At 36.4% G+C, this 23922-nt stretch overlaps 2 protein-coding genes and 1 pseudogene across 3 annotated transcripts; 1 reads left to right on the forward strand and 2 right to left on the reverse strand.

The window, feature by feature from the left end:
• Positions 1–604: 604 nt before the first annotated feature.
• LOC149262660 (amino acid transporter AVT6A-like) lies at positions 605–2282 on the reverse strand (annotated as a pseudogene). Its single transcript, XR_016248394.1, has 4 exons — positions 2016–2282; positions 1499–1702; positions 918–1383; positions 605–830 (listed from the first exon to the last, which is right to left on the reverse strand). The product of XR_016248394.1 is annotated as an amino acid transporter AVT6A-like (transcript).
• Positions 2283–3314: 1032 nt separating this feature from the next.
• LOC149262661 (chaperone protein dnaJ 8, chloroplastic-like) lies at positions 3315–4067 on the reverse strand. The gene is made up of 3 exons (XM_089381247.1): positions 3858–4067; positions 3512–3580; positions 3315–3368 (listed from the first exon to the last, which is right to left on the reverse strand). The coding sequence occupies exons 1-3, from the start codon at positions 4065–4067 to the stop codon at positions 3315–3317; spliced, it is 333 nt and encodes a 110-aa protein (XP_089237373.1).
• A 78-nt stretch (positions 4068–4145) lies between these two features.
• Positions 4146–23922, forward strand: LOC149262662 (GATA transcription factor 24-like). Its single transcript, XM_089381251.1, has 3 exons — positions 4146–4205; positions 4346–4560; positions 23544–23922. Exons 1-3 carry the CDS (start codon positions 4146–4148, stop codon positions 23920–23922), a joined length of 654 nt encoding a protein of 217 aa, XP_089237377.1.

The raw sequence follows: 23922 nt of genomic DNA on the forward strand, positions 1-23922 counted from the left end.
GTTTCTCTGGGTCTGTATGTGTATGCTTTTTTTTGTGTGCATGTGTGTACTCAATGGCTTGGAGTTTGACTGGTACTTATGCATGTCATGTAAGGTATGTATATTTCAAATGGGTATATCTGTCTGTTGAAGTAGAGACATCAATGAATGGTGGAATTGAGTTGATGTCTCTACTTTAAATGGTTGAAATGAAAATACTTGGCAAAATGGACTAATTACTCTTACTCTGGCTGTCTGTATCAATGCAGCTTTTGCAGGGCTAAAATGTGAAGGAAAGGAGGATGAAGATTGTGAGAAGTTATTGAAGAGCAATGGAATCATCACACGCAGTGGGATGCATTTTGGTGCACCTCAAACTTATGTGAGGTTGAGTATTATTGACAGAAACCAGACCTTCAATCTTCTGCTTAACAGGCTCTCAACTATTCATGGATGATTAGTTGAATAGCTCAATCATTGATGCGAGATCAACTATATTCCTTTTCAATGTTTTCAACTACAAATATAGTAGTATCTTTAACTAGAAGGCCAAGCGACTATGGCAGGATGATACAAGGCTTTACAAAAGTTTATCCACTCTTCACAATTCTACAAGAAAATTCCCAAATCAACGTTCTTTTCTCGGTTCTGTTCCAAATAATCTTTATATGTATGTGCACCACCTGCTCCTCATAAAAAATCATTCTCAAGATCGTGGAGGGCCTTCCTCCTTTTTGTTGAACAAAGAATTAATGTCACTCACTATAGCAATTGAACTTGAAACTACTGCCAGAAAAATCATGAACAATGCAATAAATATGTCCTTCCTGGTTGAGATTCCATGGGTGTCTCTGCAATTAAAAAATAATTGAGGTTAGAAGTTACATACAAGCAAGGTGAAAGACGAAACCAGAAATGAAAAACAACTTTTTTTCTACCTGAGAGCAATGGAAGCTGGGAAGATGAACCCAATACAAACTGCTGCTGTGGCCCCTGTGAATTGAAATGCATCCCAGATACTTGGTATGAATGATGCCCCAAGGAAAACGATTCCAATTAACCCAATAGTGATCAAAATGAACCTCTTATTATCCAAAACAAGATGCTTTTTCGCTGGAAAGACAAGCCCATCAAGATTAAGTCTCAGGGCAAAAAAAATGAGAGGAAAGACTAGCATCAGATGTACAACATAGGTCACACGAACAATGTCATTCAGCACAACACTGTAGGGAACTCCCAAGTTGGTGTCAAAATTGGCCAGGACATCATCCATGGTCTGGTCTCCAAATAGAAGAAAGCCAAAAAAGCTTGTACTTATGTATACAATTGAGCACAATGCCAATGATGTGCGAACAATGGGCTGCATTTCTGAAGGGTCCTCAAGTTCATTGTATATGGAATGAACTGCATGGTGCAAAGACATCACAATTCATTATAACATAATTTTAAATGCAAATTCAACTAATGAACTCTAAGATACTACACTGCAGGACCAGAAATGGAGGAAAATAATCCATACAATTGTAATGACAGATGTAAGCAGTCACAATAACTGGTACCACAGTGAAAAGCTTCAAGAACAAAGTAAAATCCACAATATCTGGTAACAATCTAGGTGCTTTGACGGTGCCACTGAACAACTTTACAATCGCAATACCAGTCGTAATCACAACAAATACAACAACAAGTGCAACTGGTAATGCAGAAGTGAATTTCAAAGAATCTGCAAATTCATGGAAATGAACACATCAATATAGGCATCAAGATTTGAACATCACAACTCCTAAGGAATAACCCATGATCCACATCCTTGAATGTATATGCCATATGCCATTTCTAATAGGGCAACATGAAAATTCAGACAAATCGTTAAGCAGATGCCATCAGTATGTGACATTCCCAAGATATGTTGAATCCCCTCATATAATTACAACAGTTTCCAGACATTTAGATCCCTGAAAAGGCCCAAATGAAATATGATATATCTGAAAATCAGTGCTAAAAAATGCTTATCAGGATGAGCAAAGAAGACTTACCCACTCTCTTGAAAGACACCAACGGAGCTAAAATAAGGACTATGGTGAGAACTAGGATCAGAACACGTCCATTCCACCAATGAAATCCAAACTATTCTTCAAGCATACTAGCATGATGCATGCCATTTGATGATGTTTAGATAGCACATCGCCTGCCCAAATCAAGAAAACACCTCCATCAGAGATAGAGATTTCTAATTCAAAGCCATATATAAGAAAGGAATCATGCCCAAAGTAATATAAAAGTGGCACCAGATAATTGACCATTCAAACAAAAATGAAAGGAATCTAAGAAAAAAGAGACACTAATAAAGCATGTCAAGTCATGTATGCTTCATAGAACACTTCAACTTTGTTAAACAAAAACAAGTTGTTAGTGTTTCAGCTTGCTAAACTGCTCACAATGAAAAAATTGGGTTGAAGTTTCAATTCAAGTAGTACTTTTAAAATACTCTAGTTGTAAAATACATGCTTAAATATTCCCACACGATATACTATTTATCCTTGGATATTACCCTCAAAACTGGGCTAATTCATCCTGCGACCTAAAATGAATAACCTACAATGTTTAGATTGAATTACTTTTCAATTCATCTTATCGTGATTCCTTTCTAACAAAAGCCTGTAAAAAAACTATCAACGGACTGCTTCTAAATCAATGATTGCAAATAGTTAAACCTCTTCACAAGGTACGAGGGTCTTCCTTGATCTCCAACATATTAAACACGATGCAATTATGATCTAAAGTCAGATGAAAAGAAACACACTCAAGTTCAAACACTGGATTCAGTGCTTAAAAGCAAGGGACTATCACATAGTTACCAAGTTTCAACTTGGGAAATATCACTGAATAAAGGCAATGATAAACTGGTAATTCACCTTATGTTGCATCCCTTTCCATAATCTTCCAAAAAATTGGTCTCCTCAGACAAAAAATACTGATTATGATCAGTTGTTCTAACAACAAAAGGAGTGAGAGTTTTTCAAAAGCCATCAGAAGAAAGAAACAAATAACAGAGGAGAAATAAATAATTTGTTCCGAGTACATGATTTTGTAATCAAATAAAAAGACTTTTTCAACTCACAAGGAATGAAAGATGACTCGATTTCAGAACTTTATCCAGATCTTTAGCATTCAAAATGCAACCAAACAAAAAGTACCTTAGTTTTTGTATTTGATACCTTGAACATCACTAAAAAACTATCTCCTACTCTGCCAAGTTTTAGCCTGTAGGCGGGTATCCAAATTCCGTGGTAAGACTTTTGCCTGGAAAGGAAGTTGATCATTTCTCATCTTAGTCAATCCTCAGAACCATTTTGCTGCTTTTCTTGTGCCAAACTGGACATTACAGTCTGCACATTTATCACAAAACTAACATAATCAATAACATGAACACATCTGAGATAAAAAGGGGTTATACACTCTAACATGCAGCAATGTCGTTAAAACTAAAAAAATAAATAAACAAAAGCTGTCCAGAGACAGAGCAAGTTACTTGATGAGCTTGATTGATCTTCTGAAATTGAACTCCATAGTTATCTCCTTTGCAAACATCCGGATGATACTGTAAACAGATCGAATCAACACAGGAGTACACTATGAATTTATCCAAAAATTTATTGTTGAATATGGATCATGATTTTTCCTAACAATTACTATGAACATATACATAGCCAGAACAAAATATTTATTGGAAATTCTTAGAATCAGTGAGATTGTTGCTTTCAAGCATTCTAATTTTTAGAGCCTTGCATGTCTACTTTCTATCTGTGAACTGTAGCAGGCTCTTTTGCTTTAAGATATGGAAACTTTATAACATTCAAGAGGGAAATTCCATATACCTGCAAAGCAAGGTGACCAAAAGCACTCTTGACATCTTTCTGAGTAGCCCTAGGGCTCAATCTCAGAGTCTCATACTCCTCTCTCATCCTAGGGAAAGCAACAGAGGCCATCACTGCTACATTCCTCCTGCCTGCCGAATTTTTCTTCTCTCTGTTTCCCAAGAACGAAGTCCCCTGAGCACCCATAAACCTTCCAACAGCGGCAGCCATGATCTGTAACAAAAATAGGATGATCCACAAACCTAGCTTGAATCCCCAGTGCAAAACAATCCTATCTAAATGTACAGAATGGGTGTACCAAAATCCAGTGAAATACTCAGAGCAGATATTATTGCAAATGTGGGAAAGGTAAGCAAAGCCAATATCTCAAGTTTACCATCATTCGCTAAAAGGAATTCCAAGCGTCTGCGCGTAGGGCTCATAGCAGGCATTACAATGGCAGCTTTGGTTGTCTTCTCGCTGGCGTTTGTTGCTGTGTTTCTCAAAAGAAAAAATACAGAGAAAAGATCGAAGAATGGGAGCAGGATTTTTTTGGCCCCATAGATTCATTTGCAAAGAAATCCGCATCGCCACCAGCAGATTCAGGGACGAAAATTTTTTGGGCCAGGGGGATTTGGGAAGGTCCATATGGGGATTCTCCCAGCAGTGGCCAAGAAATCGCAGTGAAATGCATAACGAAAGATTTCAAGGAGGGAATGAAGGGGTTCGTGGGATGCATGTAGCACTGGAGCCTGGTTCAGCAACGAGGATGGAGCTATTCATTGCTTATGACCGGATGCCAAATGGCAGCCTCGATAAACTCACAAACCGTTTGGGAACGAATTTGTAACCACTTTGAACCAACAGCTGAAACTTTTGCAATCGTCTAACATATAATCGTGTGGCTTATAAGGATGACAGGTGGGCAGAGAGGGGAGTTGATTTCAGAGGGAAACGCCTTACGGGTAATAAAACTCACCCCTTGACTTCAGATATGTGATTCGTGGATAAAAGATAAAATAAGATAACTAAAGACATTACCTTAAAAATATAATATTTTTAAATATTTTATATTGAATATGAGAAAACTAATAAAATATAAATAATGAAAATATTATATATTTGTTAATAACTTATGGGTGGGAAGGATATATTCAAGGGTTATGCTAAAATATAATTTTTTAAAATATTTTATACAGAAAAGTAGAAAACTAATAAAATATAAATAATGAAAATATTAGATATTAGTTAATAACTTATGTGTGGGAAGGATATATTGAAAGGTTATGCTAGTAAAGAAGAAATAGTTTAAAAGTTTTATTTTTTTATTTCATAAAATTATATTAATGAAGTTTGCAGGGGGTAAAGATTATGAGGATTAATTTATTTATAACACATGAGATAAACATTAATTTAGATTTTATTATTTATGTAAAATGAGAAATTTTTTTTATTTGCATAACATAAATTTGAATTTCACATTTTTGAAAAAAATCAAGTTATATGGATATAAATAGTTCTCTAAATATCATTTTGTTTGTCTAATATTATTTTTTCCTTAAATATCCATTGTTTAAGATTTTTTTATGAAAATAAGATTAATATATAAAAATGGTGGTGTATGGTTTAATCCCGTGAAAATAACAATTAGATTCATAATAATTATTTGAGTAAATAAATATTAGGGGAATTTTGTGTAGGAATTTACAGGGTAAGTTCCTCAGACAGAACACCAAAGGACACCACTCACAAACAGATCACAGATCAATACACCAGTATTTTGACGTGGTTAAAACCCTCAAAGAGGGAAACAGTCCACGGCCTGAGCCAACGCGGCCACTTCAGGCAATTTATTAATAAAAGAATGAAAATTTACATATGCTTCTCTCATAGACGGATTAACCTACAAATGACCCTCCATGCTCTTTAAAAAGAGATCATGGACCAATCGGGTGTTAAGCCACGGATCAAGTGTCGGTAATACCGAGGAGAGAATGAACCGTCAGATCACTACATATCGTGACCGTCGGATTGTAAGTTACAAAATGTACATAGTAAAGAAACACACTTTACCTAACTCTATACCTAACTCTATACTAGACCAAGTTGTACTTAATTATTTCCTATGTGTCGGAATATCCTAACATCCCCCCTTAAGAACAACTTGGGATAGGATTGAAGGATTTACAAATATGACACAATAGGAGAAGGAAGGAGGCACTAGAGCCTATCCCCCCTTAGTGACAACTTCCTGAACTCCAACCATAAATCAAAGTTTAGTGAACTTCGCCTCTGTGAGAGCCTTTGTAAAGATGTCTACAACTTGATCATCTGTTGAACAATATTGCACTTCAAGAACATGGTCGTGAATGAGATTTCTGATGAAGTGCATGTGCAGTTCAATGTGTTTGCTGCGTTGATGTTGGACTGGATCTTTACATAGCTGAATGGCACTTTGATTATCACACCAAAGTGTAGTTGGATGCTGCTGCTGAAAGCCAAACTCTGACAGGATCTGACGAAGCCACAAGGCTTCCTTACTAGCTTCTACGGCACCACGATACTCTGCTTCTGCTGAAGAAAGAGAAATGGCACCTTGTTTCTTGCAAGCCCATGTAATAGGTCCTGAACCAAGAGTGAACACATAACCTGCAGTAGACTTCTGATCATCAGGGTCACCAGCCCAATCAGAATCAGTGAAACCAACCAATAGAGGAGATGCTTCAGCACTGTAATGAATCCCAAACTGAACTGTACTTCGAACATAACGAAGTATTCTTTTAGCTGCTTTCCAATGACTTTCACGTGGGTTTTTCATAACCGAGCAACAAGGCCAATAGCAAAGGAAAGGTCAGGACGAGTATGGGTTAGATACAAAATTTTTCCTACAAGTTGACGGTATAAGGTAGCATCAACTTCAGGAGAAGTACAAGTGACTGAAAGTTTGACTCTAGACTGAAAGGGAGAAGGGGTTGGCTTACAGTCTTCCATGTGAAAATGGCGTAGAATATCACAGGAATACTTGGACTGAGAAAGGGAAATACCTTCCTTGGATTGCAAGACTTGAAGACCGAGAAAATAATGTAAGTGTCCTAAGTCTATCATTTCAAACTTCCTTTTAAGGCTAGACTTCACATGATTTATAAGGTTGGGATCACTACTAGTCAGGATAAGATCATCAACATAAAGAACAAGAATGATAAGAGACTTGCCCACTTTCTTGGTGTAGACAGTATTGTCAGAATGACACCTAGAGAAGCCAGATTCTAAAAGAAAGTTATCCATTTTGGCATACCAAGCTTGAGGAGCTTGCTTGAGACCATAAAGGGATTTCTTAAGTCGACATACAAGGCTGGAGTCTGTTTGTATAAAGCCAATAGGTAGTTCCATATAGATTTCTTCATGCAAGTCCCCATGCAAGAAGGCGGATTTAACATCCATTTGATGGACTTCCCATTTGAAAGAAGCAGCAAGGGAAAGAACAAGGCGGATAGAGTTCATTTTGGCAACAGGGGAGAAGGTTTTAGTGTAGTCAATGCCTTCAACTTGTGAAAAACCCTTAGCAACAAGATGAGCTTTATGTTTATCAACTTTCCCATCTGGTCCATACTTGGTTCTGTAAACCCATTTGCATCTAACAAGTTTTCGTCCCTTTGGTAGAGGAACAAGATCCCATGTATCATTTTCCAATAATGAATGATATTCTTCATTCATAGCGGCTTCCCAATCTAGATGGCCTGAAGCTTCTGCAAAGGTGTTAGGATCATAATTCACTGAAGCTTGAGCCAGTAAAGAAGAGGCTCTCTCGAACTGAGAACGTATACGTCGCTGATCTGTAGGATCACCGGCAAGATCACCTGCTGCATCCCAAGTAGCACAGACCCATTTTGGAAGTTGAGGAGCTGAAGGAGGATCCTGAGAAGGTGGGGGAGGATTTTCATCCTCGCTTTCATCATCTGAAGAAGAAATATTTTCAAAAGTAGAAGAGATAGGGAGAGGTGGCACATCCGCCGAACTAGGCTCGTAGGCCGATATATTTTCAGCAAACTTTACATCTCTTCAAATGATAACATTTTTGGACTTAAGTGGAATAAGTCTATATCCTTTGACATCTTCAGAATATCCAACAAAAATACATTTTTCACTCTTAGGTTCTAAAGCTTTATGTTTCTCATCTGGAATATGGGCCCATGCTTCACTTCCAAAAACACGAAAGTGACTTACATCGGGTTTGATTGAGCTCCATGCTCTTCTGGAGTGATATTCTTTAAAACCTTAGTAGGAGTGCGATTTATTATGTAATTTGCACAGTTAATTGCTTCTGCCCAATAATTAAGACTAAGTCCTTTAGATTGAAGCATACAATTAGCCATTTCCTTTAAGGTGCGATTCTTCCTTTCAGCTACACCATTTTGTTGTGGAGTATATGGAACAGTATGTTGCATTTGAATTCCATTTTCAGTGCAAAAGTTGATGAATGTGTTTTTAACATATTCTCCGCCATTATCAGATCTTAGCTTAAGAATTTGATGTCTAGATTGTTTTTCAACAAAGGCCTTAAAGGCCAAGAACATGTTAAATACTTCACTCTCGAGTTTTAAGAAGTATACCCAAGTGCGTCTGGAGAAATCATCAATGAAAGTTAAGAAATACTTGTAGCCAGAGAATGAAGCAACTGGAAGTGGACCACATAAATCACTATGCACAAGCTGTAAAGGGGCTGAGGCGTGCCAAGAGGCACATTTTTCAAAACTGTCTCGATGATGTTTTCCGAGTACACATCTGGAACAAACACCATCTCTGCAAGATACCATTGGAAGACCTATCACCATATTTTCTTTACATAGATTCTGAAGGGAGCGATAGTTTAAGTGACCAAATCGCTCATGCCAAAGTTTGCTCACTTCATCATTATGAGCAACAAATACTGAGGGAAGATTTGATGACCCAAAGTTGTGAAACTTATACAACCTTGTAGAATCATCAGCAATGCCAGTAGCTAAAATCTGTCTAGGATCTCTTAGGTCCTTAATTACAACATTGTGAGGTGAAAATTCAACGATTTTACCTTCACCTGAATGGGTTATCTGATATACAGATAGAAGGTTGCAGGATAAGGTTGGAACACATAATACATCATTAAACTAACCATTGTCTAGATGAACAGTTCCAGTCCCTACAACACTAAGAGATCTATCATCACCAACATATATAGTTTTGGTGTTACAATCATTTAAAGAAGAAAACATGGCTTTGTTTTTGGCCATGTGATAAGAAGCTCTAGAATCAATGAGCCACTCATGAGAATGAGAAGATGAAGATACATTTAGTGCATAGCCAGACCGAGATGCTTGACAACCACATGCAGAAAGTGCCATTCCTGACAATGAAGTTGAAGTTGAAGATTGCTCCAAATGGATGTTATGGTTCTTCATTGCTGCTTCCAAGGCTTCCATCTTCTTAAAGCATTTGGATTCTAAGTGGCCATCTCGATTGCAAAAGTTGCAATGTCTATCAGTCTTCTTCCCTTTGTTTTTATTTGTCTTATCATTTTGTTGAAATGATTTTTCATTTTGAGGCTAAAATTGCTTAGGACCCTTGTTAGGTTTAGGACCATTCTTTTTAGGATACAACTTCTTAGGATTCTTTGGATTTGGTTGCTGCTGGGCGGCTAACGCTTTCCTAGAAGAGTTTCCAAGATGAAGAAGACCAAGGTGTAAGAGTTTTTCTTGTTCTCTTATTAAAGAATCACAAAAGGAATCAAAGGAAGGGGACGTGTAGGTTTGTCCTTGAGAAATGAAGGCTTCTCTTGTAGAATGGAAGGTGGAAACAAACACAGAATAGGTTGGTCCCAACTTAGTAAGAATGGAGTAGATAAGGCTACTATCTTCTTTCTTAACCTTAACACCTTCCAAGAGAAGTCTAAGGGTCTTGAACTTGGAAAAAAAATCTTAAATGCAAGAAAAATTATTGGGGTCCAATGTAAGCAATTCATTTTCAAGTTGATGGGCTTTAAGTTCATTTTTAATTCCAAAGACTTTAGTAATATGTTTCATTGCTTCATCAGGAGTATCAAGTTCTGCAATATGGAATCTAAGATCTGGAGAAATAGACATCCCTATCAACCCACGTGCTTGGTCTTGCCTATTTTCCCATTTAGCTGCCTTATCTTCATCTTTCGGTTTGGTCTCTTGGCCTGTGGCTATTCTGTAAAGACCTTTACTTCTAAGTAAATCCACAATGTAGGACCACCATTGGAAGTAGTTGGTGCTGTCAAGAATAACTTGGCATGGACTTTCCATTTTAAGAAAAACTGAAGCTATAGATGCTGAAACTAAGTGTTTCAATGGAAAGATCTCGAAAAATTAGGCTGTTTCAAAAAAACGGTTCTGAAAACGGCTTCTGGATGAAGAAGTTATGGCTTTTTGAAGAAAATTTGATGAAGTCGCCGACGAAATGCGGGAATGTGCGGAAATGAAAAATCTGCCCCAAAAAATGGAGACTTGAACCTAAGACCTCTACTCTCATAAATTAGCTTTGCACCAAGTGAGCTATACAAAAAGTTAGGGGGGGAGAGAGAGAGAGAGAGAGAAAGAGAGAGAGAGAGAGAGCGGAAATGAAAAATCCGCCCCCAAAAAATGGAGACTTGAACCCAAGACCTCTACTCTCATAAATTAGCTTTGCACCAAGTGAGCTATACAAAAAGTTAGAGAGAGAGAGAGAGAGAGAGAGAGGGGGGGGGGGGGTTTGAGGCTTTGGGTTGCGTGCTTGCTTTGAGAAAGCTCTTTTTCCCTACAAGACAAAAAACACAAAACCCAACACGGAAATACAAAAAAAACGAACCTTACGGCTCGAAGTTAGCTTAGCCGGAAACTAAATATTTTTCTCAATGTTTCTGATTTTTCGAGATCACACTAAGGCGCAGCAGAAAAGAGCATATGCATGAGAAAAATCCTTCCTTTCTGTTTCTGATTTGCCCAGATCGCACAGAGTCACAGGGCAAAGAGCATACGCAGAAATGAAAGGTATAGATCCGGTAATAAAAAAAGCTAAATAAACCGAAAACTGAAATAAACAGAGAGAAAATAACTGTAAACTGCAAATAAACACTTTATACCTCCAGATCTTAAAAATGACGCAGCTAGGGCTACCGGAAACCTTTTCGCGTGAAATGAAAGGGGTTCCTCACTGGAACAGATGCTCCCAACACAACAGAGCAGTCCTCTCGGCCCGAAAGCAGTCAGAAACAGTAGATCTAGGAAACGGTAGTCGGATGCAGTTCTACCGGCTTCAGATTTGGATCACCAACGGACACGGCCCTCAAATAGCTCTGATACCATGTAGGAATTTACAGGGTAAGTTCCTCAGACAGAACACCAAAGGACACCGCTCACAAACAGATCACAGATCAATACACCAGTATTTTGACGTGGTTAAAACCCTCAAAGAGGGAAACAGTCCACGGCCTGAGCCAACGCGGCCACTTCAGGCAATTTATTAATAAAAGAATGAATATTTACATATGCTTCTCTCATAGACGGATTACCCTACAAATGACCATCCATGCTCTTTAAATAGAGATCATGGACCAATCGGGTGTTAAGCCACGGATCAAGTGTCGGTAATACTGAGGAGAGAATGAACCGTTGGATCACTACATATCGTGACCGTCAGATTGTAAGTTACAAAATGTACATAGTAAATAAACACACTTTACCTAACTCTATACCTAACTCTATACTAGACCAAGTTGTACTTAATTATTTCCTATGTGTCGAAATATCCTAACATTTTGAGATCAACAATAAACCTCAAAACAAAAAAATGTATTAACAAAATAAAATTTAAAAGAACAAATAATATTCAAAATGATAATAGAGTCTTTAGGAAATAAGATTAATATATATAAAAAAAATGTGTTGTATGGTTTAATCCCATGAAAATAGCAACTAAATTTATAATAATTATTTGAGTAAATAAATAGTAGGGAATTTTGAGATCAACAATAAACCTAAAAAAAAATGTATTAACAAAATGAAATTTAAAAGAACAAATAATATTCAAAATGATAATGGAGTCTTTCAAAAAATAAGATTAATATATACAAATTGTGTTGTATGGTTTAATCCCTAAAAATAACAACTAAATTTATAATAATTATTTGAGTAAATAAATATTAGGAGAATTTTGAGATCAACAATGGACCTTAAAACAAAAAATGTATTAACAGAATGACTCAAATGGAGTTGGCACTTCTTCGATGCAAAATTCAATTCCTGATCTAGTGTGCCCTCATCTATGAGGTGCCCACTTGATATTTGAGTAAACCTACACTTGATATTTGACTAAACATACATAAAAAAAATACCATAAAAACGTTTTCTTTCTTTTCATTTATAATTCATAATTCTTATTTTATTGTTTTAACTATTATTTTGTTATTTTCCTTTAAAAACCCCATTTTAAACCTCAAATTTCTCTTAATAAAAAAAATCGTGTTAGAGTATCAATAAATAATGATTTTTTTAGAAAAATATTGTGATAAACTGAATATGGATGATTACAATTGGATATAGTTTCCATTTCATATTACTTAGCAATCAATAATATGATTCTATATGTATTCTCAAAATAGAATAAAGAGCCACATTTTACAATAATACTCAAAAATACCAACATGATGATATCTAAAATCCTTTCATAAAGTGTCCTCCCATTTGCTACTAAATTTTTGGATAGAATGGGGTGAATCGAAGAACTGGTAATGATTGCATTCCAATCCTTTTATGCTCCACCAAGAGCCAAACAAAGAGTGTCCATCCATTTAACATGGCCCACATACTTATTGTATTTACACCAATTTGACATATATTAAGGCATCCTTATTCTTAGGCAAATAATTAATTGAATTTTTAACCCATGTCTTTTTTTTTTTTTTTTAAATTTATCTATGAAACAATCAAATATTTTAAGCATCAACTTTATTGGGAGAAGAAAAAAAATACAAAATTTATATCCATTTTTTTATGAGAAGAAGAAATATTTAGAAATACATTCAATGATATTGTTTAGATAAGCCTCCATTATCTCTTGATCATAAAATTTAACCAATGTGAGTAGTCATTGTCCTTTCTCAAATAGAATCCTTCAAAGGTTATTTATGTGTTTTATTTCCTATGTTCCCTTCTAAGGTTATTTATGTGTTTGATTTCCTATGTTCCAATTATCTAGGGATCTAGGCCTATTTGATTTTCTTTCAATTCACAATTATTCATCTTACAATACCATAAACCTAAGGGTAGCAAGCATTCTAAAGTTTCTAAAATATTGATCAGTTAATCTATTGTTCGTTCTTTTAAATATATATCAGTTATTCATATTTATTCTATGACTTTTCTCTAATAATCATCATTAGTTATTGGCCTCCATAGGCTCTTGGTTGTAAGATCAAGGGGTTGGAGCTCCCTTCCAATGGGTGCTGGAGAATGAAAGAAGGTCGTAGCCTTCTACAGGTGGGTCCCTGTATACTGGTATGAGTCTGCGTCAATAAAAGATTGTAATATGTTTTCCTTTGTAATAAAAGAAGAAGACAAAGATGACGACAATGATGGTTTTGTCCCACATTGGGTTTCCACATAAAACCTCAATGTTATATGTTTGTTGCTTATGTTTTGTGTTAGCTTCTCTTTACTTCTCATGGTTTCTTCTTAATAAATGAATAATGACATAATGATGCACTAGTTAAAGATGAATATTTGATGGAACATACGAAAAGTTAGTTAATTGAATATACGTGGCTTTACTTCATAGAAGTCGTGTATATACGTGGTTTGCATAAATGACAGTAGCGTACAAAATGAAGAATATTAAATGAAAAGTTTAAAGTGAGTTTAAAATACTAATTCACCAACGCCCCCCCTCCCCCTCCCCTCTTAGTATTTTTCCCAACACTAAGAGATCTGAGGGAGGTCAATTTCTTGGGGAAAGAGGTGCCTTGCTTGTCCAAGGAAGGAAAATTAGAATTTGTATGACAACCATTAAAGTGTGGTCGGTGTGCCTTTAATAGGTAGGTCTGCTGAAGAGTCATTGGGCTGAAGAGTCTAGTGAATGTGATTGTTCTGCATGCATGTTAGTTTTTAATGTGTTGGTTGTGCATGCATTGTGATTATTATGTTTATCATGCATAGTAGGTTAGACATGCATTGTGGTGGTCATTATTGCAATTGTTTCATCATGATGTTGTTGGTGTCATTATGTATATTATGCTAATACCAATTGATGTTGCATACAGGATAGCCTCCCATGAAACACACTAAGGTATGATTTGATTATGTCTATATTTGGTTTATCTAACATGGCATGTTTGCAGGCGATAAAATATTAGATATGACGAGCAGAATGGTGGATTACAATTCACGTGACTCTCCTTACAGATCATCCAAGTAGAAAGGAGATGAGTATTCTCTTGATTTAGCAGATACACTGAGAAGTTTGAAGCAAAAGATCAGAAGTTGCAAGGCAGACAATAACAAGTTGATTGAGTCACAAGGAAGGCTTGTCAAAGCTCAGAAAAATCAAGTAGAAGATAATGCAGTAATCCTTCATATCTTATCAAATTTGCATTGACAAGAACAATTGAGGATCATCCATGGGCAAGTGGAAAGGACTAATGAGGAATATGATATCAGGTCTCAATCATGATACATGTTGGACATGGATGATAGATTGAGATGTGGCACATGGTTGGATACACCTGACAGGATGCATTAGAGGCCCTCCATCAATCCAAACAGTGACACCAACACTCCTTGCTACTCGGATAGTGGATGAGATGCCTCAAACCATTTACTATGTCTTTGAGTAAGAAGCCCCATGAGAAGTTCACCCATGTGCTTTTTGTTACCATACCTCTCACCCTACGTCAGTCTCTAGCAAGAAAGAGAAACAAACGAAAACAACTACCCAAAACTCAACCCCTTTCAATGTCAGAAGCCATATGTATATGCAAGCACTTTTGTATTTGCATATAGATATGCAAGCAGATATAGAGAAATCCACTTTCATAAATTTGCATTCATTCCTGCATATGAAACTATCAATATATTTAATCTCTTTTTGATATTTAAGCATAGTTTCATTTCTAAGTTAAGGTCCCACCTACAACGATCATGTCAGCTCCCAATTTTTATATACACACATATATTAAAGTGCACGTATATGAAAGAAATATTTTGTATATGTGTGAATTTTGTAATTGCACACAAATATAACAACATGCATATCTAACAACCACACATGTATATGCAGAAGCGCATATAGGAAAATATTTATAAAATATTATTGTCATATTTGTTGTTCTCCTAATACTTCAAATTTTTATAGGTACTCTATAAATGGGATCTCATGCAAAATGATGCCATGCATGTCCGCCACTTGTCATTGGTGAATGATTTAGTTAAATGATGTGTCAAAAACATTAACATCTTTTCATAAAATAAAAAAACAAATTCTTTTTCAAAAATTTGAATTTCCTATATGCACTTTCATATAACACTTCATTTCTAAGGGCTTTAATGGAATCCATATGACCAAGTGTGGACAAGAAATTTAATAGGTATTTCACCTATTCATTTATATTCATATCCAAGCTTAAAATTTTATACACTATATTTCTTTATACCCGAAGGCCCAAATAACCAAATAACCTGTTACATGCGAAATCAAGACCATTTTTGGAACCTCAACCAAATTCTTTTGCTTTTGATGAATTCAGATCATGACTTCAATCTCATGTCCATGCTACTTACAACCCTAGACAATAGGATTCTTGCATGGCATGGTATGGTCCTACTTGAGAAAATTAAAATAAAAAGAAAAAGTCTACCAAACAAATCCCAGTGCAAGTCCTGAGACTTCGGGAGTTCTCATGTGGAAATTTTGAGAACCAATCAAAACTTTCCACTTGGTTCTCTTGCCATGTCATGTCTTCCATGTCACTACCACATCATCTCTTCCATGTCACTACCATGTCATCACTTCGATGTCACTGCCACCTAATCTTCCAAGTCAACACATTTCCATGTGTTATTCTCTGCTACCTCCATGTGTCATCTACCGCCTATCCAATTAACCACCTAAAAGTGAAAAAAATGAGTGTCACGTGTCATCACCTTTGGTTGCCACGTTGATGTCCTCTACCACCTAGACCCACCTGTCATTCCATCTATATCACCATTCTGTTGGGGTCCACATGTTGGCTAAGGTAAGGAAATATAGATCCGATTGTTTTCTTAAGCATTTCTCAGTTGCACTTGTGGAGGCCCAGATGCCTAGATATAAACAAATTATCCAAATGTATCATATATCTAGTTATTAAGCCAATGTGATGCGTAGCAAAGGGCTTGATTACTAGATGCCTCAATGCATCCCGAGATGGTCTAGATTCAATTATAAGATGACAAGTGGTGGGCATGCATGGCCTCATTTTTCATGAGATACCATTTATAGAGTACCTATTAAAATTTGAAGTATTAGGAGAACAACAAATATGACAATAAGCTTTTATAAATATTTTCCTATATGCACTTCCATATCTACATGTGTGGCTTTTAGATATGCATGTTGTTATATTTGTGTGCAATTACAAAAGTCACACACATACAAAAGTTTGCTTTCATATGTGTGCAATTTAATATATGTGTGTATATAAAAATTGGGAGCCAACATGAGCATTGTAGGTGGGACCTTAACTTACAAACAAAACTATGCTTACATATAATGAATGTGTTCATAGTTGAGCATTTGTATCAAGTATGAATCTTGGAAGGCTATATACATTTGTATATGTTTTTCATTGTTATGAAACCAACTCACAAAAAGATAGAAAAGATAGATCAACGCCTTATAATTCAGCCTCTTCGAGGGGGCAACCTCCTTTACATTACACAAATGAACAATTCTTGGATGATACAAATGACAAGACCTCCTTTCTATATATAGGAGTCTAAGGAGTCATAATATAATTAGAGCCGACATAACAATAATAATGTAAGGGAACAATAATAACAATAATGGGATTCTATGGGGCACAATAGTAACAATATGGGGACTACATGGGTACAACAATATAATAGGGGGGTTGTACTAATAACAATAAGGGGTTACACTAGTAGTATAGGGGCCTAACATGCCCCTCTCCTTCAAAAAGTGTTGTCCTCAACGCTTGAGTAGTTCTTGATGCTTCTGTAGAATATTCTTGTCCTCCCATGTGGAATCTTCAGCGGGTAAGTTCTTCCACTTGATGAGATACTCTGAAATTGATCGATTTCATAGCTGTCAGGTTCTTGTTTCTGTGACTGCTCCAAGTTCCAATATGATTTTTCCTTCCTCTTCAAGTTCTGACAATATTGTTTGAATTGGGATCTTCTGCAACTTTTGAATGAGTGGCCACACTTCTTCGTCCTTCTTCCATTCATCCCTTGCTTCGTTTATCCAATCTGGTTGGATAATAAAAATAACACAAAATAATGCTTCCACATCCTCATCCTTTCTTGAGAGTGCATCTGCAACAAAATTTTGCTTCCCTTTTCTATAGATGATGTAAAACTCATAACCCAATATATTTGTGACCCATTTTTTATGTTCTTCTATAGATAATATTTGTTCTAAAAAGTATTTAAGACTATCATGATCCATTTTTATCTTGAAGTGTCTTCCCATTGGGTAAGGTCGCCATTTCTTAAGTGCATGTAGTATTTCCAACATTTCCTTCTCATAAATAGCTTGCTTGAGATGTAGCCGTAAAAATACCCAATCACCTACATCAAAACCTTTTTCATTGCGATGTTGATCTACCAGTTGTTTCATTCGATTCTGCACCAAAGTGGCATTATCCTTTAAAAGTTGGAGAACTTGTTGTTGATGCTCGATGTGATATTTCACTGCTTGAACCTTTTTCTTCTTGATATGTCCTTCTAGCTTTAGGGTTTGAGGAGTGGTAATTTCTTCCAATGCTTTAAAAGATATGGTCGGATTCATTTCTTGATGCTCGATGTGATCTTTCACTTCTTGAACATTTTTCTTCTTGATATGTCCTTCTATCTTGATAATTTGAGGAGTGGTAATTCCAGCCAACGCATTACAAGATATGGTTGGATTCATTTCTTCTTTCTCGATGTGATCTTTCACTTCTTGAACCTTTTTCTTCTTGATATGTCCTTCTATATTGAGAGTTTGAGGAGTGGTAATTCTTGCCAATGTTTTACAAGATATGGTCGGATTCATTTCTTCTTTCTCTGGGGTTGGTTCCTGGTGTATATACTCTTCTTTTGATGTTTCTTGATCTTTTTCTTCATCCTCTTCATAATATATGTAAAATAATTTCTTCTCAGCACACTTATGACCTTTAGTGCATTTGCTATCACAATTGTAACAAAGCCCTTTTTCTCTTTTTTCTTCAAATTGTTGTGGTGTCACCCTTGTAGGTTGTGGAAGGCTAGGAGAAGACAAAAGTCCATAATTATAGTTGTTTCCATAATTTCGCTTTCAATTTTTCTTGCCCACTTGAATGCCTTCTCCAATGAATTAGGTTCCCAAAGATGAAGGTCATTTTGAATGTTATCCTTTAAAGTACCTATGAAGACATTAATCCTTTGCTTCTGTGGAATATCATTTACCCTTATATTCAATTTTTGAAGGTCCTCAATGTGTTCTTCCATTGAACACTTTGTTTGAGATTTATCAATTGGCTAAACAAGGTGTTTCTCTTTGTATCCTCATAATGTGCTATCATTTTCTCCGTGAAAATTGACAACGTAACAAGTGGTTTACAAGAAAAAATCCCTTTATACCATAAAAATTGATCTGGTTCTAAATATAAAGATGCAATACATACCTTTTGTAACAGTTGTACACCATGCAGATCAAAATATTTCTCCATCTGTAGTATCCAATTTACCGGATCATTGCCATCAAACTTCCTCATCTCGCTTTTTCTTGATTTTAGGAGCTCGATCTTGAAACGACTGTAACTCTGTAATTTCGGATCTTCCAGTTCTGAAATCGCAACCTACAGTAGCCCTCTGCATCCTCTTTCCAATGGCACTAGTTTGATCGAATTTAGATTCTCCAAGAAAGAGTTATGCACAATCTCCCAAGATGACCTGATTATATACCTTTTCAGAAGAGAGAACTTGTATGAAGTGCCACGTGTCACTGTTTCGACCTTTGACTCTGAAAAATATATACAAGAAACTATTGTCCATCCTCTTTCTGTACATTCTTACAAAATTTCAATCCGATGCTCAGAGAGAAAGTTATGACGATTTTCCCCAGGTCACCTGTTTGGAATGTAATTCAGGAGTCTGCAAAAAGACCAACTTCCTCAGATCATATCTCCGCAAATATAGCGTGAAAAGATCTAAAATTCGGAACCAAGGTTTAGTGCAATTTTGTCTCAAATGGTTTTTTTTTTGCTTCCGAAATGTCACAGAAAAAAAGTTATATCGAAAATGCCACGATGACCTATTTGGAGCAGCGAAACCCTAGAATCCAAAGCTCTGATACCAAATGTTATGAAAGCAGCTCACAAAAAGATAGAAAAGATAGATCAACGCCTTATAATTTAGCCTCTTCGAGGGGGAACATCCTTTACATTACACAAATGAACAATTCTTGGATGATACACATGACAAGACCTCCTTTCGATATATAGGAGACTAAGGAGTCATAATATAATCAGAGCTGACATAACAATAATAATGTAAGGGCACAATAATAATAATAATGGGCTTCTATGGGGCACAATAGTAACAATATGGGGACTACATGGGTACAAAAATATAATAAGGGGGTTGTACTAATAAAAATAAGGGGTTACACTAGTAGTATAGGGGCCTAACATTCATTCATCATCATGAAGAGTTACTTGATCAACAATGAAGGCTTTGGTCTCAGCCAACCTTTGTTGTTCTATTCTCATTTTGGCTTGAAATATTTTCCTTTCAAGGGCCTTGGCTTTAAGCCTTTTCTCTTCATTTATGGCCTTTCAAAGGGCCTCTACTTTTGAAGGGAATTGCTTTCTTTGTTTTTCCCTTTTCCTTATTTTGGGGTAGTGGATAGGAAGCAAGTCATAATATTCTCTCTGTTGCATTTTGTTCCATAACTCTTCATATGCGAGCATGTCTTGGAACATGAGTTCTTAGGGAGAGACTAATGTTCATATGGATGTAAGAGTTTCATATACTTGCAATGCTCTTTAACTATATGATGGGGGTTGTGTCTTTTAAAAATTCTTGTGAGGAGCTCAAGCTCCTTTTTTTCCCGCCCAAGGAAACTTTTCCAGATCATAGTTGTATATTTTGATAGTGAAGCCCGACCATGACCTTGTATTGATGTTTGCTAAAAATAATGTTATCCAAAATTCCATAGTTTGATCGACAAATTTTAACATATAAGTATTTGAAACTTATTTTATGCATTCCCATGGTTTATCTTTTATGGTTTTTATTTCATGTTATCATGCCATGTTATGTATATGTGTTAAACACACATGGAAAACATAGAATAGGAAAGATAAATCAGTGAGTACATTTTTTTATTAACATCAGATATACATTTATAGTACAATATGTGACTCTTGGGTTTCAGATCCCAAGGTCTCTTGGACTGCTTTTGTCCATTCGACTTCCACACTAACCCACTTAGGATTAGGTGTCCAACATTCCCCCCCTTAATCCGAAGGGTTATGTATGAGTCCAAGAAGAGAGCTGTAATACAAAATGTGCAAAAAATGCATGGCAGCACTAGGCTGAATGTGCTCTATGAAATGTTGGTATAAAGGGTAGTGGTTTAAGGATGACCACCAACACTGGAACGCTTAGTGTAGTTCCCGGAACTCTTCCAAAACTGGCAAGAAACTGAAGTTTTCTGCTAGAGGAAGTGATCCTATTGTTTTAAAGAGGGAAACCTTCAACCATAAAGGGAGGTCTCACCCCGCATAAAAGGTAAAACTTCAACCTGAAAAGGGAAGTCTCAACCCTTGATGGTTTAAGGATAACCAACAACTCTGGAATGCTTAATGCAATTCCTGGAACTCTTCCAAAACTGGCAAGAAGCTGGAGTCTTCTGCTAGAGGAGGTGTTCTTAATCTGTGATGGTTTAAGGATGACCAACAACTCTGTAATTCCTGGAACTCTTCCAAAGCTGGCAAGAAGCTGAAGTCTTCTGCTAGAGGAAGTGTCCCAGATTGCCAACTGAAGGCATGTTCAGGGGCATCTTTGTCGCTGGCTACAACTCTGAAACTGGTGTGGCAGGTTGTGGCTCAGGCTCGCTTGATGTGACTTTGAAGCTTGTAGATGACCATCATTTCCCCCCCTGTCAGATACAAGGTGAGAAGATGGAGAAAACTCAACTGCAAGACTATTCAATACTCTGGAACAAGTTCTGATATGTGTTTGGAATATCTTCTTGGCTGTTGATGCCCATTGCCAAGAAGCGATCCATCCAAGATGAATCTTTGTTCTTGCAGGACGTTTATTTCTGAAGCATCTGTGTGAAGAATGACTAGTTTTATGATAGTGCTTACATGGATGAAGATCAAAACAGTGATCTTTCAAATGGCCAACTCGATCACAGTGTTGGCATTTTATAATTTGTTGTTGTTGTTGTGGAAGAGGGGCAGAATCTGGAACAGCTGGAGGTGAACTGTCATGAATGAATCCAGCACTCTGAAACTGAATGGGCTTGGCATAGTCTGGAATATGAAAGGACAAGTCCTTGTCATATCCAAGACCAGTTCTGTGCTTGTTGTGGACAAGCTGTTCCCAAGGTCTGATGATGGGCTTGGGAAGTGCAGACTGAATTTCTGGATCTGCATGTACAATTGCTGCTTTATTGGGCACTGAATCTGAATGAACTTCAACAATATTGTTTTGCTGTTTATGGGAGTCTGTTTCATTGTTCTGAACAGAAACAGGTTCAGAATGATGACTCCACTGCTGTAATTCTTCTTGCTGTAGCTTTGTCTCCAACTGCAAAAACTCAATATTTTCCTATGCATTTTGTAGACATGTCTGAATTTCTGAGAGAAAATCCTTACTGATTTTGACTGTCCCATCAACAGTGGAAAAGATTAGACTATTTAGTAACTGTAATGCATCATCAATTTGCTCCATTTAATGACAATGTTGCACAAATATCTCATACAATGCCAAATAACCGCAACTTTAAAGAATATAAATAGCCCCCAATGCTTATGAACTTTGAACTCTGTCGTTCCAATTAATACTCCAATTGATGAGGATGCCCTTTTAACAACTCAGACCACATTAATAGAAATGTCTCAGTTCTTTGACGGAATGGATGAGGATGGAAATCTTCGAAATACCAATGGACATGACACAGATGGAGATGCTGGTTATTTTGAAAAATAATGCAAAGTGGCACCTTCTAGTAATGGCAAACAACAATGCTATAAGGGAAGGTGCAATCAGTGGTAAACAAGGAACCCCAGATTAGATTGTGCATCTTTTGAGCATTATATACGTTATAGAATTCATCGAGCCCTAAGTGGATGTATACGGCACTGATCTCAAAAATCCTGGCACAGTGAAGTCAGGTTATATATATATATATATATATATATATATATATATATATATATATATATATATATATATATATATATATATATATATATATATATATATATATATATATATATATATATATATACGCGGTTCTCTCAATGTTTATGGGACTATACTATTTTTGAAGTTCATCAACCATATGACCAATCTCGATCACTGAATTATGCTAACAACCTGCTATAGGAACTTTCCATTTGATGCAATTAGAAATGCATATCATGGCAAACTTTTCATATAGAATAGCTGGAAATTAATCAAATAATGCAAGAAATATTCTTGGTGTTGTCCTGTTCGGATTTGTGAGAAGTTCGTGGCATTTTCGGGTAAATATGCGACACACAAGGCTTTCTGCTGCCAGATTATTTACAGTTATTGGTTGAGATCTGACTTGACATACATAGTATATTGATGATCCATGGCCGCGCTTTTGATTTGTTCATTTGTTCATGTTTATATATACATAAACAATTACGTATTCCGCGTCATCCAACAGCTTTGATTCCCTGGTTTTCGTCCATATTAGGATTTTCGTTTTGACTTTGATATCAATAATGAAAGGTTCATGAATGTATTAATTAGGTTTGTAAACTCCCTGGAGATCGAGAATCGCACGGGAGAAAACTCTTCAGACAGATGCTACGTAAATTCTTTATTCCAGGAACTCGCCAGACAGACAATTCTACAAGCTTGCATTGCGGATTGCTTGTACTTGATCCAGGGTTAACATAAAAATTGAATAGTTTCCTTGTATTAGAAGATGATTACAGGATTGTGATTGGAGATGCGATGTCTACTTCTTCTAAACAAGATTTCATTTATTCGAAATTGTTTGTAACCAGAGGTGTGGCCTGCTTAGAATCTTTGATCCTCTTAAATGAATTTTCAGCGTACCATTATTCAATGTACACATGTAAAACGGTCTTCAAAATAGTTCAAGAACCAAAGCAAACATCATCGTTCAATATAGTGCAACATACATACCATAGAATACCAAACGGTCTTCACAGAGCATACACCTCCCAGTACCACAATCTGGCGGAATTGTTTATGTGTTTGATAGCGTGCCACCTGAGAAGGTACAATCAGTGCTTTTACTTTTGGGTGGTCGTGAAATACCTCTAGGCCTCTCAGGCATGCCTATTCATGGCCATCATTATCAAAAGGTTTTGGCAGACATACCACAACGTTTGAATCAACCACAAAGAATTGCTTCACTTACGAGATTCCGGGAAAAGCGTAAAGAGCGTTGTTTTGATAAGAATATCTGCTACAGTGTGCGGAAAGAAGTTGCTCTTAGGATGCAACATAACAAAGGTCAATTTACATCTACACAGTCCAATTATGAGGATTTGGGTTCATCTGCAGCAAAGTGGGATCCCTCTCAAGGTTGGCACCCTGACAGTAATGGTAACCAACAAGAAGTTGTAACTCCAGAATGA

Source organism: Pinus tabuliformis, chromosome 6 (genome assembly GCF_031772625.1).
Source record: "Pinus tabuliformis cultivar Carrire ecotype Pingquan chromosome 6, CPIR1, whole genome shotgun sequence".
NCBI classification, from domain to species: Eukaryota; Viridiplantae; Streptophyta; class Pinopsida; order Pinales; family Pinaceae; genus Pinus; species Pinus tabuliformis.